We start from the raw sequence: 22,686 nt of genomic DNA, 5'->3' as shown, positions 1-22,686 counted from the left end.
CTGCAGGTCTGTGAGAAGCCGGATAAACCTATTAGATGGCGGCTCAATGACACCGCCCATGTATATAACCATATAATACTGCTGGATACAACAAGACTGACCACAAGGACTTCACAGCCCGTCTACACATCATAGGGAATATCTCCATCTACCTGATCATCCTGTGGAAGAAGAGGACTGGGACATCTCTCCGGTGTTGTCCTCTTACTGGATCTACCTGTAGGTAACACAGACAGGGACTGAATTCATTCTGTACATACAAATAATGGAAGTCCATGTGTATATAGTCATGTCTATTACCTGCTGATGTGAGGGGCTGCTGATCCTCCATCATCACCTCCTTGTACAGATCCTTGTGTCCTTCTAAATACTCCCACTCCTCCATGGAGAAATAGACAGCGACATCCTGACACCTTATAGGAACCTGACAACACAATGATACAGTCATCACCCCGACCCCTCCAGTTACTGTATAATGTCCCAGCATTCCCAGCAGTGTCACCTCTCCAGTCAGCAGCTCCAGCATCTTGTGGGTGAGTTCTAGGATCTTCTGTCCATTGATCTCCTCCTGTATCAGGGGGTGAGGTGGAGGCCCCGGGATTAGGCTCAGGGTTCCTCCATATCCTTTATACACAAAAGCCTGATAGCACCAACTAGAGGTCTTCTTCACTACTGTGTAATCCTGGATATGGGGAGACACATTAAAGGGATCCTATCATAGAAACCTAAGGCTATTCTTCTCCTACCTTTCGTTGTCTTCTCCGCGCTGCTGTTCCGTAGTAATCCCGGTTCTTATCAGTATGCAAATGAGTTCTCTCAGAGCACTGGGGGTGGGCCCCAGTGCTCAAACAGCACTGGGGCGTCCCCAATGCTGCGAGAGAACTCGTTCCAGCGCCGCCTCTATCTTCATCAGCAGCGTCCTCTTCATACTCTTCTTCCGGGGAAGGTTTCCGACTTCTAGGCCTCGGGCCTTCTGCAGAGCAGACTGCGCATGCTCACAGGCCATGAGAAAATGGCCGCTTGCACAGTACTGTAAACAGCCATTTTCTTGTGGCCTGTGGGCATGCCCAGTCTGCTCTGCCCAAGGCCTAGAAGTCGGAAACCTGCGCCAGAAGAAGAGGACGCTACTGATGAAGATGGAGGCAGCGATGGAGAGAGTTCTCTGGCAGCATTGGGGACGCCCCCAGTGCTGTTTGAGCGCTGGGGCCCACCCCCAGTGCTGCAAGAGAACTCATTTGCATACTGACAGGAACCGGGATTCCTACGGAATGGCGGTGCAGAGAAGACAACGAAAGGTAGGAGAAGAATAGCCTTTCTATCACTACATACATGTACAGAGTCCATCACCTCTCCAGTCATATCATCTGTTATTACTATAGATAAGAATGATGTCATGATGACATCATCAGAATCTCTCACCTCTCCAGTAAGCTGGTAGATGATCTCTAGGGTGAGATTTAATAGACTTTCCGCCATCTTGTTCCTGTCTCTTTCCATCCTTGATGGATCAATCAGGAATATTCTCTTATATAGAAGATACTGAGAGGATTCTATATTGTAGGAACCTGAATGGAGAGAAGATGAGACAATGTAATCACTACACGGAATTCCAGGAGGCTCCAGCAGCTCTAGTAGAATGAGCCGCGCTACCCACTAAGGAGGGGAAGAAACCCTCAAGAAGGTGAGGAAGAGTCCAAAGATACGGAGCTGACACTTGTAAAGATGACACTGACTTTCCCTGCAGCTTCAGTCACAACAAGTGATGGTTCGTCCATCGATCTCTTGGAACAGCCACAACTGTCACAGATAGATCTCCCACATTTCTGTCTGGACTACAATCTACTGGCCATAGAGGTGAAGATACTCGGCCCCTGATATTACCAGCACACTGGAACTAACTGTACAGTCCTCCCTGACCCTGACAGAAGAGGAAGTATTACAGCTAGGGTTGAGCGATCGGGATCGGAAAAGATTGGATGCCTATCGGCGATCGAGTAAATTTCACGATCGTAATCGTGTTCTGATCTTGCCTAAAAAAAGATCAGGAACATAATTTAGATCCCGATTGCTCAAACCTAGTTACTTGCACAGAACCTCTGCCGCTACCCGTATCTCTGGTCCGCTGTTCTCTGTCCTCTCCTCACACATTCAGACGTCAGCAGAGCGCCTTGTATGCCCCCCGAGGCTAGTGTTACTGATGCTGGGAATGGGCGGGGCTTGTTGTGGCTTAGGAGATTGTGGGCGGGTACAGGGCGGGGAGACGTGAGTTGTGTAGGTAACCGGACAGCAGAGTAAGTAGCCGGCAGATTTTTTAATCACTACACAGTGCGTAGTCAAAAAATTGAAGCCTTCAATATATGGACTCCACGCGGTGTAGTAAACTGTGGCGGATACAGGCTTTGCGGGACCCTGGGCAATTGACCCCAGGGGAACGGGAGGTGTGGGGGTTCCCCCCCCCCATGATTTTTGAAAACATTAGCCCAAAAAATGCATTTTTGAGGCGATTTTTTAACTAGTTAGCTGTGCTTGACCAACTTATAAAACTGACCTTATTTATGTACTATAAGCTGCATTGGGTTCGGTGCTGTGCGCGCCACGGCAAACTTGGCTCCGCCCACTTTTATGTTGACTACGCCCATTCTCATTCATTTTTCATGTGCTCCCACACAGTATAATCCTCCTACAGTCACCTGTAAATTATATGTCCCCCCTCCATCTCTCCCCCAGTTTCATATACACCCTTCATCTGCCCCTAGTTTCATGTCCCCCCCTTCATCTCTGTCCCCAGTTTCATTTCCCCCCCAGTTTCATGTCCCCCCGTTTCTGCCCAGTTTCATGCCATTCACCCTCCTTCATCTGCCCCAGTGTCATGCCATTCCACCCCCCCCTTCATTTGCCCCAGTGTCATGCTGTTCTCTCCCCCTTCATCTACCCCAGTGTCATGCTGTTCTCCCCCCCTTCATCTGCCCCAGTGTCATGCTGTTCTCCCCCCTTCATCTGCCCCAGTGGCATGCCGTTCTCCCCCTTTCATCTGCCCCAGTGTCATGCTGTTCTCCCCCCCCCTTCATCTGCGCCAGTGTCATGCCGTTCTCCCTCCCTTCATCTGCTCCAGTGTCATGCCGTTCTCCTCCCTCCCCCTTCATATGCCCCCAGTTTCATGGGCCCCCTATATTATGTTCCATCTTAATGTTTAACACAAAAAAAACACACTCACCTTCCATCGCTCCCCCACCGCTCTCTCCGCAGTCTCACTCATACACATATTGTAGGCGCAATGTGACGTCATCACATCGAGGCTACAAATACCGGAGCGCAGTGTTAAAGCAGGAGGTGAACTTTGACAGCTCCTGCTTTAAACGCCTATGTATTAAAATCGGGAAATACCTCCCGCCGACCATTTTGCTAGGTCTGGGCCGTGGGGCCCCGCTGGGCGGGGGCCCCAGGCGGTTGCCCGGCTCTGGATCCGCCCCTGTGTAATACCACCCATTTATGAGGACATGACTGGTCTAGGTATAGGACACATATAGGACCTGCTCCATAATTTGCAGCTCTTCAATTTGGCCCTAACACACAACCACAAAAACAACGACCGTGTGTACTGGGCCCATTGAAATATAATAGTCCGTACTTTTATCCACAGTTGAGGATAAAAAGTATAGTTATGTGCATTACAGCTTAGATACTCCATGGGCCTCATATTAATAGCAATTAACCCCATCATGTCCCTCACATTAACCCCCTGTGTGCCTCATCTAAGAGTTACTGATATGTGAGAGACATGGAGGTAATAATAAAGTATCTTCATGATTAGTACCACCATATATCTCACACATCAGTAACCCTTATGGTGAAGTACATAGGGGGTTAATGTTAGGGACATGATGGGGTTAGTTGCTATTAATATGAGGCACATGGAGTTACTAAAACTAAATGAATAACTCCAAATGCCTGATATTAATAGGTATAGTAACCCCCCTCCCCCCTGTGTGTTCTTTCTTTACTTTCACTTTGCTGAAGCTTCCTCTGCCCCCCCCTCATGTGTGCAAGATGCAGGACGGCAGGGATCTTCTGTATAGCGATGAGCTCCGCCTCCTGGGCTCTCCTCACCCTCTCATTGGTTGACAGAGGGCAGCCAGAGAAGAAGGGTGAGGAGGAGCATCCTGAGAGCGCTGAGTGGAGCTTCCTTTATCCATAGCTGCAGCTCCCTGCGCTGGCTGCTGTCTATTAGCCGCTGCTGCAGGTACACAGTGTGCTTCACACATATACTTTCCCTATACTAATAGGGAAAGTATTCCACCGACAGGGGGCCCCTGCAAGTGCTGGGGCCCTCGGCAATTGCCCTGCCGACTGACCTGACCTGGGTTTTGTTAGGTCTGGGCCCTGAAGCCATCAGTGGTGAAACGTGCGTCGGGCATTCCGGTCTTTGGTAGGCATATTCATTATTATTTTTGCAATATATTGTGTTCAAAGTCTTTCATTTGTTAATGTTTGTGTCATGCCTCACTTGTAATGTGTTTTCAGCCTTGCACTCACCCCATTATTTAGCTACCATGCTTCCACTTGTGTATATGGCTACATGTGTGTATTCTCTTATGCACTTACATTGAGTTCTCTCTCTATTTAGGGGTATTGCTACTATATTTTTATTTTTGTGCATATACTTTTCAGCTAGCTGACACATTATAATAATATTACTGGTTTATACACTTTTGCATGTTTATATTTTACTGTCTATAGTTGCCTGCCACTCACCGGATTTTTGTGGTGTGTTGGTCCTCCTATATTAGCCAGTATTTTTGATATTTATATGAACTACAATCTTGGTGGGGTTTTTTTTATATTTGATTATTAATAAATACAATATTTTTATGGTGACCCTGTCTTTTGACAATTTTTCTTTAAGAGGTTGCAGGGGCGGCATTGCTTATACAGAGGTCAGACACTTTTGTAATAGAGGAGACTGTCATTACACAAACATAAGCCGTCGACAGTCGTGTCCTTTAACATGTGGATGGAGCCTGGACATATAAAGTTAGCATGAGATGACATCATATCATGTGGGGAAATGTAGGAGCGGGGTCAGAGGAGGGTTAAGGGTTTACGTTAGAAATTGTGATCGGCCTGTCTGATAAGATGCATCTTTAGTTTGAAGCTGTAGAAATTGGGAGTTAATCTGATTGTCCGGGGTAGAGCATTCCAGAGAAGTGGTGCAGCTCGGGAGGAGTCTTGTATACGAGCGTGGGAGGTTCTGATAATAGAGGATGTAAGTGTTAGGTCATTGAGTGAGCGGAGAACACGGTTTGGGCGGTAGACAGAGATGAGGGAGGAGATGTATGGAGGGGCGGCATTATGGAGAGCCTTGTGGAGGAGGGGGATACAGTCCTATGAAAAAGTTTGGGCACCCCTATTAATCTTAATCATTTTTAGTTCTAAATATTTTGGTATTTGCAACAGCCATTTCAGTTTGATATATCTAATAACTGATGGACACAGTAATATTTCAGGATTGAAATGAGGTTTATTGTACTAACAGAAAATGCGCAATATGCATTAAACCAAAATTTGACCGGTGCAAAAGTATGGGCACCTCAACAGAAAAGTGACATTAATATTTAGTACATCCTCCTTTTGCAAAGATAACAGCCTCTAGTCGCTTCCTGTAGCTTTTAATCAGTTCCTGGATCCTGGATAAAGGTATTTTGGACAAACAATTCAAGTTCAGTTAAGTTAGATGGTCGCCGAGCATGGACAGCCCGCTTCAAATCATCCCACAGATGTTCAATGATATTCAGGTCTGGGGACTGGGATGGCCATTCCAGAACATTGTAATTGTTCCTCTGCATGAATGCCTGAGGATTTGGAGCGGTGTTTTGGATCATTGTCTTGCTGAAATATCCATCCCCGGCGTAACTTCAACTTCGTCACTGATTCTTGAACATTATTCTCAAGAATCTGCTGATACTGAGTGGAATCCATGCGACCCTCAACTTTAACAAGATTCCCGATGCCGGCATTGGCCACACAGCCCCAAAGCATGATGGAACCTCCACCAAATTTTACAGTGGGTAGCATGTGTTTTTCTTGGAATGCTGTTTCTTTTTGGACGCCATGCATAACGCCTTTTTTTATAACCAAACAACTCAATTTTTGTTTCCAAAATGAAGCTGCCTTCTCCAAATGTGCTTTTTCATACCTCAGGCAACTCTATTTGTGGCGCACGTGCAGAAACGGCTTCTTTCTCATCACTCTCCCATACAGCTTCTATTTGTGCAAAGTGCGCTGTATAGTTGACCGATGCACAGTGACACCATCTGCAGCAAGATGATGCTGCAGCTCTTTGGAGGTGGTCTGTGGGTTGTCCTTGACTGTTCTCACCATTCTTCTTCTCTGCCTTTCTGATATTTTTCTTGGCCTGCCACTTCTGGGCTTAACAAGAACTGTCCCTGTGGTCTTCCATTTCCTTACTATGTTCCTCACAGTGGAAACTGACAGGTTAAATCTCTGAGACAACTTTTTGTATCCTTCCCCTGAACAACTATGTTGAACAATCTTTGTTTTCAGATCATTTGAGAGCGGGCTGTCCATGTTCGGCGACCATCAAACTTAACTGAACTTGAATTGTTTTGTAGAAAGAAATGGTCCAAAATACCTTCATCCAGGAACTGATTAAAAGCTACAGGAAGCGACTAGAGGCTGTTATCTTTGCAAAAGGAGGATGTACTAAATATTAATGTCACTTTTCTGTTGAGGTGCCCATATTTTTGCACTGGTCAAATTTTGGTTTAATGCATATTGCGCATTTTCTGTTAGTACAATAAACCTCATTTCAATCCTGAAATATTACTGTGTCCATCAGTTATTAGATATATCAAACTGAAATGGCTGCTGCAAACACCAAAATATTTAGAACTAAAAATGATTAAGATTAATAGGGGTGCCCAAACTTTTTCATAGGACTGTAACTTTATATTCTATTCTATAATGAATAGGCAGCCAATGTAGTGACTGGCACAGACCCGAGGCCTCGCTGTAGCGTCTAGCCTGATAGATGAGCCTGGCCGCTGCATTCAGAATAGATTGTAGAGGGGAGAGTTTAGTGAGGGGGAGACCGATTAGTAAGGAGTTACAGTAGTCAAGGCGAGAATGAATCAGAGAGACAATAAGTGTCTTTAGTGTATCTCTGGTAAAGAAGGGGCGTATTCTGGAGATGTTTTTGAGGTAGAGGTGACATGAACGTGCGAGTGATTCAATATGAGGGGTGAAGGAAAGGTCTGCGTCAAACATGACCCCGAGGCAGTGGACCTGCTGCCTAGGAGTTATAGTAAGGCCTGAGACTACAATGGATATATCAGGGACAGATCTGTTAGGGTGCATGCACACTACGTAACGCCGGGCGTGTATGAGAGCCGTACACGCCGGCATTACGGCAGAATGCCGAACACTTCCCATTCACTTCAATGGGAGCGCTCGTAAACGCCGCTGTTACAAGCGCTCCCATTGAAGTGAATGGGAAGTGTTCGGCAGTCTGCCGTAATGCCGGCGTGTACGGCTCTCATACACGCCCGGCGTTACGTAGTGTGCATGCACCCTTAGATGGTGGAAACAGTAGTAGTTCAGTCTTGGAGAGATTTAGTTTCAGATAGAGTGATGACATGATATTAGAGACATCAGAGAGACAGTTGCTGGTGTTCTGTATTAGTGCAGGGGTGATGTCATGGGAAGATGTGTATAATTGGGTGTCATCAGCATAAAGATGGTACCTGAAGCCAAATCTGGCGATGGTTTGTCCAATGGGGGCTGTGCAGAGAGAAAAGAGCAGGGGGCCTAGGACCGAGCCCTGAGGAACCCCAACAGCAAGGGAAAGAGGGGAGGAAACAGACCCCGCGAATGATACACTGAAAGTGCGGTCTGAGAGATAAGAGGAGAACCAGGAGAGCGCAGTGTCATTGAGGCCAACTGAGCGGAGCATAGTGAGGAGGAGATGATGGTCGACAGTGTCAAAAGCTGCAGAGAGATCCAGAAGAATAAGAAGAGAGAAGTCACCATTGGATTTAGCCATTAGGAGATCATTGGAGACTTTTGTGAGAGCCGTTTCAGTAGAGGGCAGAGTGCGGAAACCAGATTGTAAGGGGTCAAGCAGAGAGTTAGCAGAGAGATAGCAGATTAAACGAGAATAGACCAGGCATTCCAAAAGTTTAGAGATGAAGGGCAGGTTAGAGACGGGTCGATAGTTAGAAGCACAGGATGGGTCCAGGGAGGGATTTTTCAATAGCGGGGTTATAACAGCATGCTTGAAGGAGGATGGGAAGATTCCAGAAGAGAGAGAGAGGTTAAATATTTTAGTAAGGTAAGTAGTGACAGCAGGCGACAGAGATTGGAGAAGGTGTGAGGGGAAGGGGTCACTACTGCAGGTTGTAGGGCGAGATGAAGAAAGTAGTTGGGAGACTTCCTCTTCTGTAACAGGTTCAAAAGATGAGAAAGGACAGTCTGAAGTGTGGTTGGTGAGGGGATCATTACTATGGTAGGTGGTGGGATCAATGCCACCTGGGGCTTGGGCAGTAATTTCCTGATGGATCTTATCAATTTGATCATGGAAATAAGTGGCAAGGTCATCGGCACTAAGGTCTGTGAATGGCGTCTGCACCTTGGGTGTGAGTAAGGAGTGAAAAGTTTCAAAAAGCCTTCATTGACCACTTCACCACCTGGCTCACACACTTCCTATCCACAGACACCCCCACCATCATTATGGGTGATTTCAATATCCGCATTAACACAGACCCCCCCCCACACACACACACACACACACACTTCCAGCCTCCTGTTCCTCACCGCCTCCTTTGGTCTCTCCCAATGGTCCTCCTCTGCCACCCACATAAAAGGGGGCACACTAACCCTCATATTCACCCGCCTCTGCTCCATATGCAACCTCTCTAACTCTCCATCCACGCTCTCTGACCAAAACCTGCTGACATTCTCTGCCTTCTCCTCTCCAATAGAAACCCCAACCTCTAAACCAACACGCCCCCGCAGGAACCTCTACTGCCTTGACACCTGCACCCTCTCAGACTCTCTCCTACCACTCGCTGATATAGCCTCACTCCAGGACACAGATGCCGCTGCTGCCTTCTATAATACCACCATTACCTCAGCCCTGGACTCTGTAGCCCCCTACACAAACACTAAAGCCCGACCGATCAATAGGCAACCCTGTAACACCGACCTGACTAAAAAACTGAGACGTGCCTCGCTGGTTGCAGAGCGCCTCTGGAAGAAAAGCCACTCCCAGGAAGACTTCCTCAGTTACAAAGAGGCAGTTCTCACGTTTAAGGATGCACTCACCTCCGCAAAGCAGGTCTACTTCATCACACTCATATCTGCACTCTCTCGCAACCCCAAACAGCTATTCACCACCTTCAACTCCCTCCTCCGGGTCCCCCTGACATCACTTATCTCAGCTGACGACTTCGCCTCCTACTTCAAAACTAAAATTGACACCATCAGAGACAGTCTCACCCTAATCCCCCCCGACAACCCCTCCACCCAACTGCTCACTGCTCATCATCCTTGACCTGTTTCTCCACCATCACTGATGAAAAACTCTCCTCCCTAATCTCCAAATCCCACCTCACCTCCTGCGCGCTTGACCCGATCTAGTCACATCTCATCCCCAAACTCACTGAAGTGATTACTCCGGCCCTAACCCACCTCTTCAACCTATCTCTAGCCAATGGATCCTTCCCCTCTGCCTTCAAACACGCCACAGTCACATCTATACTTAAAAAGCCATCCCTCGATCCGTCCTCCCCAGCCAACTATTGTCCCATCCCACTGCTCCCGTATGCTTCAAAACTGCTTGAGCAACACGTCCACTCCAAACTCTCCTCCTACCTCTCATCCAACCTGCTCTTTGACAGACTACAGTCAGGCTTCAGACCCCGGCACTCCACAGAAACTGCCCTAACAAAAGTCACCAATGACCTTCTAACCACCAAAGCCAAACACCATTACTCTGTCCTCCTCCTTGACCTCTCCTCTGTCTTTGACACAGTTGACCACTCCCTCCTGTTAGAAATTCTCTCATCCCTTGGTATCTCAGACCTGGCCCATTCCTGGATCTCCTCATACCTCACCGACCGCACATTCAGCGTCTCCCACTCACACACCACCTCCTCACCTCGCCCGCTCTCTGTAGGTGTCCCCCAAGGCTCCGTCCTAGGACCCCTCCTGTTCTCCATCTACACCCTTGGCCTGGGCCAACTCATAGAATCTCATGGTTTCCAGTACCACTGCTATGCCGATGACACCCAAATATACATCTCTGGACCAGACATTACCTCCCTGCTGGCCAGAGTTCCAGAGCGTCTAGCAGCTGTAGCTTCCTTCCTCTCCTCCCGCTTTCTCAAACTCAACATGGAGAAAACAGAGTTTATCATCTTCAGCCCATCCTGTATGGCCCCTCCACCTGACCATCTATCAAAGTTAATGGAACCACAATTACCCGTCTCACAGGCCCGATGCCTTGGGGTAACCCTGGACTCCGACCTATCCTTCATGTCACACGTTCAAGCCCTCAACACTTCCTGCTGCCTCCTCCTTCAAGAACATCCACCGAATCCGCTCCTTCCTCACCCCTGAAACCACTAAGATGCTCGTCCAAGCCCTCATAATCTCCCGCTTAGACTACTGCAACACCCTTCTCCATGGACTCCCAGCAAACACCCTCGCCCCCCTCCAGTCCACCTTAAACTGCGCTGCTCGCTTAATTCACCTCTCCTCCCGAGCACTTACCTCCTCGGGTACAGCAGCCGTCTGCTCACAGGACCTGTGATGATGTCATAGATGTGGGAGGAGTCAAGGAGTCACATGATCAGTTACTGCTGTTATTGCTTTAGCTGTGTACTGTAGAAGATAATAAATCCTAGTAAGCTAAAGGACCTGTGATGATGTCACCTGTGTGGGAGGAGTCACAGAATCACATGACCAGATATTAGAGGTCTCTGCAGAGCCGTCTGTGTGTGACGTGTATGTAGCAGAGCCGTCTGTGTGTGACGTGTATGTAGCAGAGCCGTCTGTGTGTGACGTGTATGTAGCAGAGCCGTCTGTGTGTGACGTGTATGTAGCAGAGCCGTCTGTGTGTGACGTGTATGTAGCAGAGCTGTCTGTGTGTGACGTGTATGTAGCGGAGCTGTCTGTGTGTGACGTGTATGTAGCAGAGCCGAGTACTAGAAAGTGAATCTCCTTGTAAATAAGGGGGCCCTGTCTGAGGGGGAGGGGGAATAATAATAATATATTTTATTGCTATAGCGCCAACATATTCCGCAGCGCTGTACAATTTGTAGAGTTCAAATACAGACACCTGGTGGGAGATGTTGATTGCTACCTGATTAACTGGGTCTCTGTTTTCTGCATTAGTTAGTACCCAGATATCAAGGGGTAAACTGTGTGGTTCTCAACAAACTATCTGAGAGCTACATATGGGAAAAAAGATATTTTGTAGATGACTGTATAGGGAAGGCAATAAAAATATTAATTGTTGCCTGATAATAGTGAAGTCAGACTGCAATTGTGTTATCATTTTATTTAGGCTAATTTTAAACAAATATCAGTAAAAGTTATGTTTTAGTATTATTTACTCCTACAGTGATCTAGTTAAGTACCTTGAGTAAATCACCCGTCAGTGACTCTTTAATTGAGCTGAGCATTGCACCAGCAGAATGTTAGGCCCTTGGGGTGAATTGAGCCTTGTAGCAGCAGAGTGTTAGGCCCTTTGGGTGACCCTTAAAACATTGATTTGCAGGCACTTGGGGTGGAGCCCTAAACCATTGAATTGCAGGCCCTTGGGGGGGGTAGCCTTAAAAAATTAATGGTTTTTTTAAGTATTACATTAGGGTGAAGGGGCTGGGGCTGGGGTTGGAGGAGGTGGAGGAGGATGAGTGAATTGGGTGCTGGCAGCCCCTCTCCAGTACCTGGACTGTAGACTGGATACCCAGCTGGATATCCACATCCACGTCCTCGCCCCCTTCTGCTACAGACGAGGGACACTGCAGGCAGCCCCTCTCTAGTACCTGGACTGTGGAGCTGGATATCCACGTCCTCACCCACGTCCTCTGCTGCTACCCTGCTGCATGATTGGCAGGTTCACTGTACAGTGTTCTTGCAGTGTAGCTCCGGAAAGAGCTGTTTTATAAGAATGTTTTCCTGCCTAGAAAACGCTAAAATCTGTTTATCACCCTGAGAACAAGCTCTCCCTATCTCTCCAAAACGAAAATGAGACGAACATGGCCGACACTATTCTTATGAATCAGAGGTCACCTGATTTCAGCAGCCAATGGCTTTTTCCTATTTTTTTTCAATGCCTCCGTTGTCGTAGTTCCTGTCCTGCAAAAAAAGCGCCAGAGAAGATGGGAGGGGGACACAAATTTTTACTGCGTTTGCCGCGTGGAATTCGATTGGAATCGAATATCTCGAATAGCCTGATATTCAATCGAATAGCTATTCGATCGAACGCTGTTCGCTTATCTCTAATTGTGAATAATACTATATGTATTTGTTACCAGCAATGTATGGAATCTATAGAATAGAATGCCTAGGCATTGTATATAATGCCGAAAACTAGCTGGCAATGTATAAAACAATTCATCATTTCACACATTTCCTAGGCATTTTATAGAATGCCTAATGAGAAAGCGGCAAAGTATGAAATAGCATCTCCGATCGCGCTTCGCTCCGGCAAGGCATGTGTCGTTGAACCCTTTACACAACACTACAGTCGCCTCAGGCTTAGAGAAAGACTTTGAACCCGATGGTCGTCTCAGGCTTAGAATTAGTTTGTTGTTCGTGAGTGTCCATGAAAATGGAGGAGGAGGAGCAAGCTGTAGTGTTGGAGAAGGACCTAAAACAACCATTTGACGAGGAACTATCCAAAATTCGAGTGAATGCTGCCAAAAACAGTATTTTCTTAAGCTAAACTACTTACCAGAAGTTAATCAATGATGTCCAAAAAGCCAAAATGACTACTAATAGAGATGAGCGAACAGTGAAATATTCGAACCCCATTATAGTCTATGGGAGTAATATATAATAATATATTATAATATATCATTATATATAATAAAATAAAAAAACTTCACATTCAGAAGTAGGGGCTGGGGTTGGAGGAGGAGTATGAGGAGGAGTAAATTGGGTGCTGGCAGCTTCTCTCCAGTACCTGGACAATGGAGTGGATACCCAGCTGGTTATCCACGTCCTCACCCATGTCCCCTGCTGCTGCTGGCAGCCCCTCTCCAGTACCTGGACTGTGGAGTGGATATACAGCTGGGTATCCACATCCTAGCCCACGTCCCCTGCTCATAATGACAAAGGACATTGCTGGCAGCCCCTCTCCAGTACCTGGACTGTGGACTAGCCACCCAGCTGCGTATGCACGTCCTCGCCCACGTCCCCTGCTGCTACTGACGAGGGACACTGCTGGCAGCCCCTCTCCAGTACCTGGACTGTGGACTGGACACCCAGCTGGGTATGCACGTCCTCGCCCACGTCCCCTGCTGCTACGCTGCATCATGTATTAAGCTCTGAAAAGAGCTGTTATTTCCTGCCTAACCAAAGCTATGAAAGCACTTTATCGCCCTCAGAACAAGCTCTCCCTATCACTCCAAAACTGAAATGACACGAATATGGCGGCGGCCGTTCTTATGAATGGGAGGTCACATGTTTTCAGCAGCCATTGTTTTTTTTCAATTTTTTTCACTGCTTCCGTTGTCGTAGTTCCTGTCCCACCTGCCCTGCGCAGTTATTAGTGCAAAAAATGCGCCAGGGAAGGTGGGAGGAGACACGAATTTTTACTGCGTATGCGGCTTTGTATTCGATTGTGAACGAATACATCGAACGCCATGATATTCAATCGAATACCTATTCGATCAAACGGCGTTTGCTCATCTCTAACTACTAAGAAGGAAACCAGGGACTATTGGTTGCTGAATGGCTATGATGTGATGAGTGTAGAAAACAAAAGTAAACTCATTTATCCTGTTAAAGAAGGCATCAGTACTATCCAGTATTACGTCACGGACTCCGAGTTATTTCACGCACTTCATGAAGCTCATTTGTTTATTGGAACTCAAAAAGACGGACAGACACCGGGCAACCTTATAGTGTAGTATCGATAGGGAATGACATTGGATATCCAGAAAGAAATACCAAAAGACCAATTTGCCTCTCACCTGTTGTGGTTGTGAAATAGTCACAACCACATATGCATTACGTTAACAGAGGAGGCAGCGCACCCCACACACACCGATCGCCAGAGGAGACGGGAATAGACAGCGACATCGAAGGAAAGTGGAGGCGGCGCTCTGAGGTCTGGGAGAACAAACACGTATTGGATGACTTAAACTTTAATAGAACAATGCACAACACAACCATGTTTCGGGCCAAAATGTCCTTTCTCAAGGGCACAAACTGATAAAAAAGAAGAAAAATACAAAACAATCATTTATAAACAATAGAATAATAGAAATAAAAATATATTCACATAGTGAGAGTCAAAAGCCAAAAAATGAGAGATAAAAATAAAAGGAAGTGATATGTACAGGTTGTTGGTGAGACACATTGTCCATAATCACAAACAATCCACCACAAACATGTATTATACAATATTAGCTTGAGGTAAATCGATGTTGATGACACCATTATAATAACCCTCTAAAACACAATAGGACAAATTCCATAGATGTAAACACGATATTACGGCAAAGCCACCACAATGCCTTCACAAATTCCACACAAATGTAAGAACAAAATGGTATTCACTCCAGTAATAATAAACACAAATGATCGGAACAACGCTCTTACCTTAGGCTCGCTCGACACAAATTTAAAGCCCCTCGCCCGCACGGGCGTCATATAAAAGCACAAAGTGTCTCCATTGTAGGCAGAGACACTTCCGCTCACACCAGCCCGCCTGATGCCATGTGTGCCTGGCGTGTGGGTCAGGCTGGAATGCAAGCGCTGCAAGCTTATGCGTGCATAGTAGTGACTGAATGGAAATAGACTTTTCACTGAGCTGCTGGCGCCCGATCTAACCCCCTCCTCTGCACATAGGATATGCAGTACCTCCAATCAATAGCGCTTCCAGGAGGCAGAAAATGGTCTGCAGAAACCATAAATAAATAAGTCCGATGAAATATTAGAACCATAAAAGGTAACACATCTGATAAAAACAAACCAAAATCCATATAAATTCATATACAATATATATCACAAAGAATAAACATCTGAAAATATTGCAAAATTTTTCTTTCAGGGTTGAGCATAGACCCGGGAAATTATTGGGAAATGCTGATGCCCTGTCACGGGCAGGGTCGGACTGGCCCGCCGGAGCACCGGGGAATCCCCCGGTGGGCCCCAGGCCCCGACTATATATTGCTGCACGTTTTAAGAAAAAGCATAGGCAGGAGAAGCACTGGTCAGGGGCCCGATCGGGATGTCAGGGGCTGGTTCGGGCCCCTGTCCAGTGCATTTGCATTTGCAAACTGAGCGCTGCTAGTGGCAGGGGCTGGAACAGTAAGTTCGGGGCCCCAGGCTGCAGGCAGCGCTGTAATGAATAAAGAAGCATGGCTGCCGTCAGTTTCCCAGGGCCCCGACACTTACACAGAGGCCTCCTGCCAGTGCAATCTTAGGAAGCGATCTCTCTGCAAGCTGGGACTTTCCCCCCTCCCCCTCCTCTTCAGAGTGAGTCATCGCTTACATCGGCCCGTGTGGGGACAGAGGAGTCTGCTGCTGCTTCACAAATGTGAGTATATTTTTTTCTTTTTTTTTTTTGGTAAAATGTAATGTTTAATATGTATGTGTGTATATTTGTTTAACCCTTAAGTCATGGTGTCTATCATACACCATTACCATACACATATCATTATGATAGACACCATGATAGTACTTAAGGGTTAAAGTATGTGTCTTGTATACTGTGTGAGGACTGTATGTTTGTATACAGGTATGTGTGTGTGTATATACAGTATGCTATAATGTGTGAGTGTATGTATATATGTTAGTATATATGGTATATGAATGTATATAAATGTGTATATGCTATATATACACTCACCGGCCACTTTATTAGGTACACCTGTCCAACTGCTCGTTAACACTTAATTTCTAATCAGCCAATCACATGGCGGCAACTCAGTGCATTTAGGCATGTAGACATGGTCAAGACAATCTCCTGCAGTTCAAACCGAGCATCAGTATGGGGAAGAAAGGTGATTTGAGTGCCTTTGAACGTGGCATGGTTGTTGGTGCCAGAAGGGCTGGTCTGAGTATTTCAGAAACTGCTGATCTACTGGGATTTTCACGCACAACCATCTCTAGGGTTTACAGAGAATGGTCCGAAAAAGAAAAAACATCCAGTGAGCGGCAGTTCTGTGGGGGGCGGAAATGCGTTGTTGATGCCAGAGGTCAGAGGAGAATGGCCAGACTGGTTCGAGCTGATAGAAAGGCAACAGTGACTCAAATAGCCACCCGTTACAACCAAGGTAGCCAGAAGAGCATCTCTGAACGCCGCACAGTACGTCCAACTTTGAGGCAGATGGGCTACAGCAGCAGAAGACCACACCGGGTGCCACTCCTTTCAGCTAAGAACAGGAAACTGAGGCTACAATTTGCACAAGCTCATCGAAATTGGACAATTGAAGATTGGAAAAACATTGCCTGGTCTGATGAGTCTCGATTTCTGCTGCGACATTCGGATGGTAGGGTCAGAATTTGGCGTCAACAACATGAAAGCATGGATCCATCCTGCCTTGTATCGGTAACGGTTCAGGCTGGTGGTGGTGGTGTCATGGTGTGGGGAATATTTTCTTGGCACTCTTTGGGCCCCTTGGTACCAATTGAGCATCGTTGCAACGCCAAAGCCTACCTGAGTATTGTTGCTGACCATGTCCATCCCTTTATGACCACAATGTACCCAACATCTGATGGCTACTTTCAGCAGGATAATGCAATGCCATGTCATAAAGCTGGAATCATCTCAGACTGGTTTCTTGAACATGACAATGAGTTCACTGTACTCCAATGGCCTCCACAGTCACCAGATCTCAATCCAATAGAGGAGCATCTTTGGGATGTGGTGGAACGGGAGATTCGCATCATGGATGTGCAGCCGACAAATCTGCGGCAACTGTGTGATGCCATCATGTCAATATGGACCAAAATCTCTGAGGAATGCTTCCAGCACCTTGTTGTATCTATGCCACGAAGAATTGAGGCAGTTCTGAAGGCAAAAGGGGGTCCAACCCGTTACTAGCATGGTGTACCTAATAAAGTGGCCGGTGAGTGTATATATATATATATATACATACCTCCCAACCGTCCCGATTTCCGCGGGACATTCACGATTTGGGTGACATGTCCCGCGGTCCCGGTTGGAGGGAGGTATGTCCTGATTTCAGAGGACGCCGATCTGAGTTGAACACATACGCGGCTGAAGAAAGGAGCTGACACAGATCAGCTCCTCGCTTCGCCGCTGCCCGCCTCTCTCCCTGACACATATAAGGCTGAAGCTGCTCGCGTGCTCGCTTCGCCGCTGCGTCTCTCTCTCGCTGACACATGCGGCTGAAGCAAGGAGCTGACCTGTGTCAGCTCCTCGCTTCGCCGCTGCCGCCGGCTCCTGGCTTGTAGACGCGATGTACAAGACAGGAGCCGGCGGCAGCGGCGAAGCGAGGAGCTGACACAGGTCAGCTCCTCGCTTCAGCCTCATGTGTCAGCGAGAGAGAGACGCAGCGGCGAAGCGAGCACGCGAGCAGCTTCAGCCGCATGTGTCAGCAAGAGAGGCGGGCAGAGAGCGGCGAGGGAGCGGAGGAGAAGGTAAGTTTAATGTGGAGGTGGAACGTGAATCTGGGGGCAGATGAAGGAGAGGACGGCATGACACTGGGGGCAGAGATGTGGGGACATGAATCTGGGGGCAGAGATGGAGGGACATGAATCTGGGGGCAGAGATGGGGGACATGAATCTGGGGGCAGAGATGGGGGACATGAATCTGGGGGCAGAGATGTGGGGACATGAATCTGGGGGCAGAGATGGAGAGGACATGAATCTGGGGGCAGAGATGGAGGGGGGACATGAAACTGGGAGCAGATGAAGGGTGTATATGAAACTGGGGGAGAGATAGAGGGGGGACATATAATTTACGGGTGACTGTAGGAGGATTATACTGTGTGCGGGCACATGAAAAATTAACGAGTGGGTGGAGTCAACACAAAAGTGGGCGGGGCTAAATTTGCCGCGTCGCGCTGAGCGCGCCGCACATTTCGTCCCACTTTCAGTTTTTCAAAAGTTGGGAGGTATGTATACAGTCCTATGAAAAAGTTTGGGCACCCCTATTAATCTTAATCATTTTTACTTCTAAATATTTTGGTGTTTGCAGCAGCCATTTCAGTTTGATATATCTAATAACTGATGGACACAGTAATATTTCAGGATTGAAATGAGGTTTATTGTATTAACAGAAAATGTGTAATATGCATTAAACCAAAATTTGACCTGTGCAAAAGTTTTCAATTGTTTTGTAAAGAGGAATGGTCCAAAATCCCTTCATCCAGGATCCAGGAACTGATTAAAAGCTACAGGAAGCGACTAGAGGCTGTTATCTCTGCAAAAGGAGGATCTACTAAATATTAATGTCACTCATTTCAATCCTGAAATATTACTGTGTCCATCAGTTATTAGATATATCAAACTGAAATGGCTGTTGCAAACACCAAAATATTTAGAACTTGTTAGAGTTGTCATGGTTGTCAGGTATCTTACCCCAGGACCGACCAGGTAGATTGCACAGTCAGACATTACAGACAGATACACAAGTTATACTTCTGTGTGTCCGGACAGAGCTCTGCAAAGTTCCGCCCAGAGACCGTTTATTTTATAGCATTCAAATACAAAAACCAATTCATCATAATAATGACATAATCCTGGCTCATGATATACTTATGGATATGATTTCATACAAACTCTGAGAAAAAGGGATGCGGAATGAGGGTATTTCCGGAACTGACCTCTTCCACAATTGTGTTTGACCACAGGCTATACTCCCTCTTCCTAGATCCATTACCACACATCCTTTAACTCTGTATAAATGTGATAAATGTCTAAGAAAAGATATGTGTATTAGGTTATGGAACAGCAACTTGTTTTGCTCATCTACTGAGAGTACAAAAGCTCATATAAAGGTAACATATGATCCAAAATGGAGTCACTACTGTTGAGCTCAAGCAAGCTAACTATAAGATTACTCTATCAAACTGAAAATGATTAAGATTAACCCCTTAGTGACCAGCCTATTTTGGATCTTAATGACCAAGCCAAATTTTGGAAATTTGCCCTGTGTCACTTTATCAGTGAATAATTCTGTAACAGTATAGCACATCCAAGCGATTCTGATATTGTTTTTTCGTGACATGTTGTACTTTACTGAGAAGGTAAAATTAGACTGATATAACTTGCGTAAATTTATTTAAAAACGCGCAAATGCTGAAAATTTTGAAAATTTTTCAATGTTTTCCATTTTTAGCTGCGATATCTCACATATACACAATAATACAGGGCAAAAAAATTAGTAGTTATATACTTCCAAATGTTCCTTTTGTGTTTCAAGCATATTTGAAATAATTTTAGCATATTTGAGTAACTTAGACAATTTACAAGTTTATCAAGTTTATAAGCAAATTTTGGAAATTTTGAGTTTGTCATTTTTTCCTGTACCAAGCTCTGTTTGCAGACAGGAATTGGTGGAATAATGACAGAACCTCCCATTAAATGACCCAATTTGGAAAACTAGACCCCTTCAGGTATTCTTTGAGGGGTATAGTGAGTATTTTGATCAAATAAATGTTGTTTTGCAAGAATTATTACAAATGATGAAAAAAATGACATTTTCATTTTCTTCAAATATGTGTCATTTTAAAGCCAGTTTTTTTGCACACAACACATCAAAAAGAAGAAACACACCCCAAAATATATCACCCCACTTCTCCCGTGTTAAAATATGTTCATTTTGTGGCCTTAGTCCTATGTACACACATATAGTAGGGCCTAAGAGGTAGGGAGGGCCAAATGGATTTCAAAACACAAATTTTGCTTGCAGATATTTTAGGCCCATTGCACATTCAAACAAGATTTGAGTTACCAAAGCAATTGAAAACCCCCCATAAATGACCCCATTTTATAAACTAGACCCCTTAGGGTATTCATTGAGGGGTATAGAGAGTACTTTGACCCCATAAGTTTTGAGAAAATTTGCGTCAAACAAAAAAAAAATCATATTTTTTACACAAGTGTCATTTTATAGGCAGTTTTTTTGCACATAACACATGAAAATGAAGAAAAACACCCCAAAATAGATGACCCCATTTCTCCTGTGTTCAAAAATGTACACTTTGTGGCCTTAATCCTATGTACGCACATACGGTAGGGCCCAAAAAGAAGGGAGCACTAACTGGATTTCAAGACACAATTTTTGCTTCTAAATGTTTCAGGCCCATTGCTCATTTAAACAAGATTTGAGTTACCAAAATAATTGAAAACCCCCATAAATGACACCATTTTATAAACTAGACCCCTTGAGGTATTCATTGAGGGGTATAGTGAGTATTTTGACCCCATAGGTTTTAAAAGAATTTGCGTCAAACAAAAAATTCTCATATTTTTTACACAAAAGAGTAATTTTAAAGGCAGTTTTTTTGCACACAAGGCATGAAAAATGAAGAAAAACACCCCAAAATAGATGGCCCCATTTCTCCCGTGTTCAAAAATGTACACTTTGTGGCCTTAATCCTATGTACGGATGCACGGCAGGGCCCAAAAAGAAGGGAGCACCAACTGGATTTCAAGACACAAATTTTGCTTGCAGATATTTCAAGCCCATTGCACATTCAAACAAGATTTGAGTTACCAAAACAATTGAAAACCCCCATAAATACCCCATTTTATAAACTAGACCCCTTAAGGTATTCATTGAGGGGTATAGTGAGCATTTTGACCCTATAGCCGTTTCACAGATTTTACTAACCTTGGGATGTGTAGGTTAAAAATTACTAAAATGTCCCTTTATCCCCAAAGTTTTCATTTTCACAAGGGGTTAAAAGAGAAAAAGCCCCCCACAGTTTGTTACACAATTTCTCCTGAACACGGCAATACCCCATATGTGGCCATAATCTGCTGTATGGGGACATGGTGGGGCTTAGAATGGGAAGAGCGCTATTTGGCTTTTGGAGGGCAGATGTTGCTGGAATAGTTTTCAGGTGCCATGTCGTATCTGCAGAGCCCCTAAAGTACCAATACAATACAAGTCCTCAGATGTGACCCCATTTTAAAAACTACACCCATCAAAGAATGTATCAAGGCGTATTATCATTTTGAGCCTAAAAATGCTTCCCAAAAATTAATGTACAGAATGAAAATTGAAATTTTTAAAGAAATCTGCCATCTCGGTGCCCAATACGTTACACCCACTTTGTGTTGTCAGAGACCTGCACTCCTAAAACTATTAAGGGGCCATCCCGAGGGGCAGAACATTATATATGTGGGTGTAAACTGCTGCTTGGGAACACAGCAGGGTGCAGAAGGGAAGGAGCACTGCGCTTTTTAGCTATTGGGGTACAGTGTTAGAGGGACTTTCGGGGCACCATGTTGTTTTTGCAGAGCCCTGGAGGTGACAGTAAACTGGAATTCGCCAAGAAGTGACCCCATTTTGTAGGGGAAATTTTAGGGTCTCGGCAAATATGACATGGTGTCCAAACACCAACAATCTAAATCTGCACTCCAAAAGCACATAGCGCTCCTTCACATCTGCGCCCTGCTGTGTATCCAAATGGTGGTGTATGCCCACATGTATGACACTGGTGTACCCTGGATAACGGACTTAATGCCATGTGTGGGTAGAATTGGCTGTTTGGGGACAGCCGGGCACAGAAGGGAAGGAGCGCTATTTTGGTTTTTGGAGCACAGTTTGGTTTTTGGACGTCACTTTTGCAAAGCCCCTGAATTGCCAATAAAGTGGAATCCGCAGACATGTCACGCCATTTTGGACACTAGCCCACAGATGGGATTTATCAAGTGGTGTAGCGAGCATTTTTAACCCTTGAGTGTTGCATTTATTTGGTTTCCAGAAATGAAATTGCGGCTGATAATGAGAAGTTAAAAATTAAGTTTTCCAGAGATTCGCCATTTCAGTATCTGATATGTTGTGCCCGACTTATGTCAGCAGAGACACTCCAAACACTGGTAAGCGGGTATCCCGGGTACAACAGCTTTTACAGAGTTCATCTCTGATACAAGGCGGGCACAATATATTACGCACTGAAATGACAGATTCCTGGAAAAATGGTCATTTTCACCTTTCACAATCATCTGCATATTCATTTATGGATAATAAGTTATAGCAACATTTGGGGGTTAAAATGCTCTCTGTATCCCTGGATAAATCCTTCAGGGGTGTAGTTTCCAAAATAAGGTCACATATCAGGGGATTCCACTTTACTGGCGCTTCAGCTCTGCAAAAGTGTCATGGCATCCAAAAACCAAACCGTCTGTGCTCCAAAAACCCTTCTTCCCTTCTGTGTCCGGCTGTGCCCTAATATCAGTATATACCCACATATGACATTACGTACGTTATCCCGGGTACACCAGTGTCATAC

At 45.6% G+C, this 22,686-nt stretch overlaps 3 protein-coding genes across 3 annotated transcripts in view; 1 reads left to right on the top strand and 2 right to left on the bottom strand.

Moving 5' to 3' along the window:
* The window catches only part of LOC142191151 (uncharacterized), a 1,229,165-nt gene that overhangs the window by 653,955 nt on the left and 552,524 nt on the right, over nucleotides 1–22,686 (top strand). The window lies entirely within an intron of this gene.
* LOC142189845 (uncharacterized) overlaps nucleotides 1–22,686 on the bottom strand; it is a 236,989-nt gene that overhangs the window by 139,386 nt on the left and 74,917 nt on the right. The gene's annotated exons all lie outside the window — the stretch shown is intronic.
* The window catches only part of LOC142190877 (oocyte zinc finger protein XlCOF7.2-like), a 77,156-nt gene continuing 54,505 nt past the window's right edge, over nucleotides 36–22,686 (bottom strand). The window contains exons 2-3 of the mRNA XM_075262320.1: nucleotides 301–424; nucleotides 36–217 (exon numbers count right to left, since the gene is read on the bottom strand). Of these exons, the coding sequence (XP_075118421.1) occupies nucleotides 123–217; nucleotides 301–424 (219 nt within the window). The 3' untranslated portion in view covers nucleotides 36–122. The remainder of the gene's footprint in view (nucleotides 218–300; nucleotides 425–22,686) is intronic.

This window comes from Leptodactylus fuscus, chromosome 1 (assembly GCF_031893055.1).
Source record: "Leptodactylus fuscus isolate aLepFus1 chromosome 1, aLepFus1.hap2, whole genome shotgun sequence".
NCBI lineage: Eukaryota > Metazoa > Chordata > Amphibia > Anura > Leptodactylidae > Leptodactylus > Leptodactylus fuscus.
This window is presented reverse-complemented; position numbering and strand designations above follow the sequence as displayed.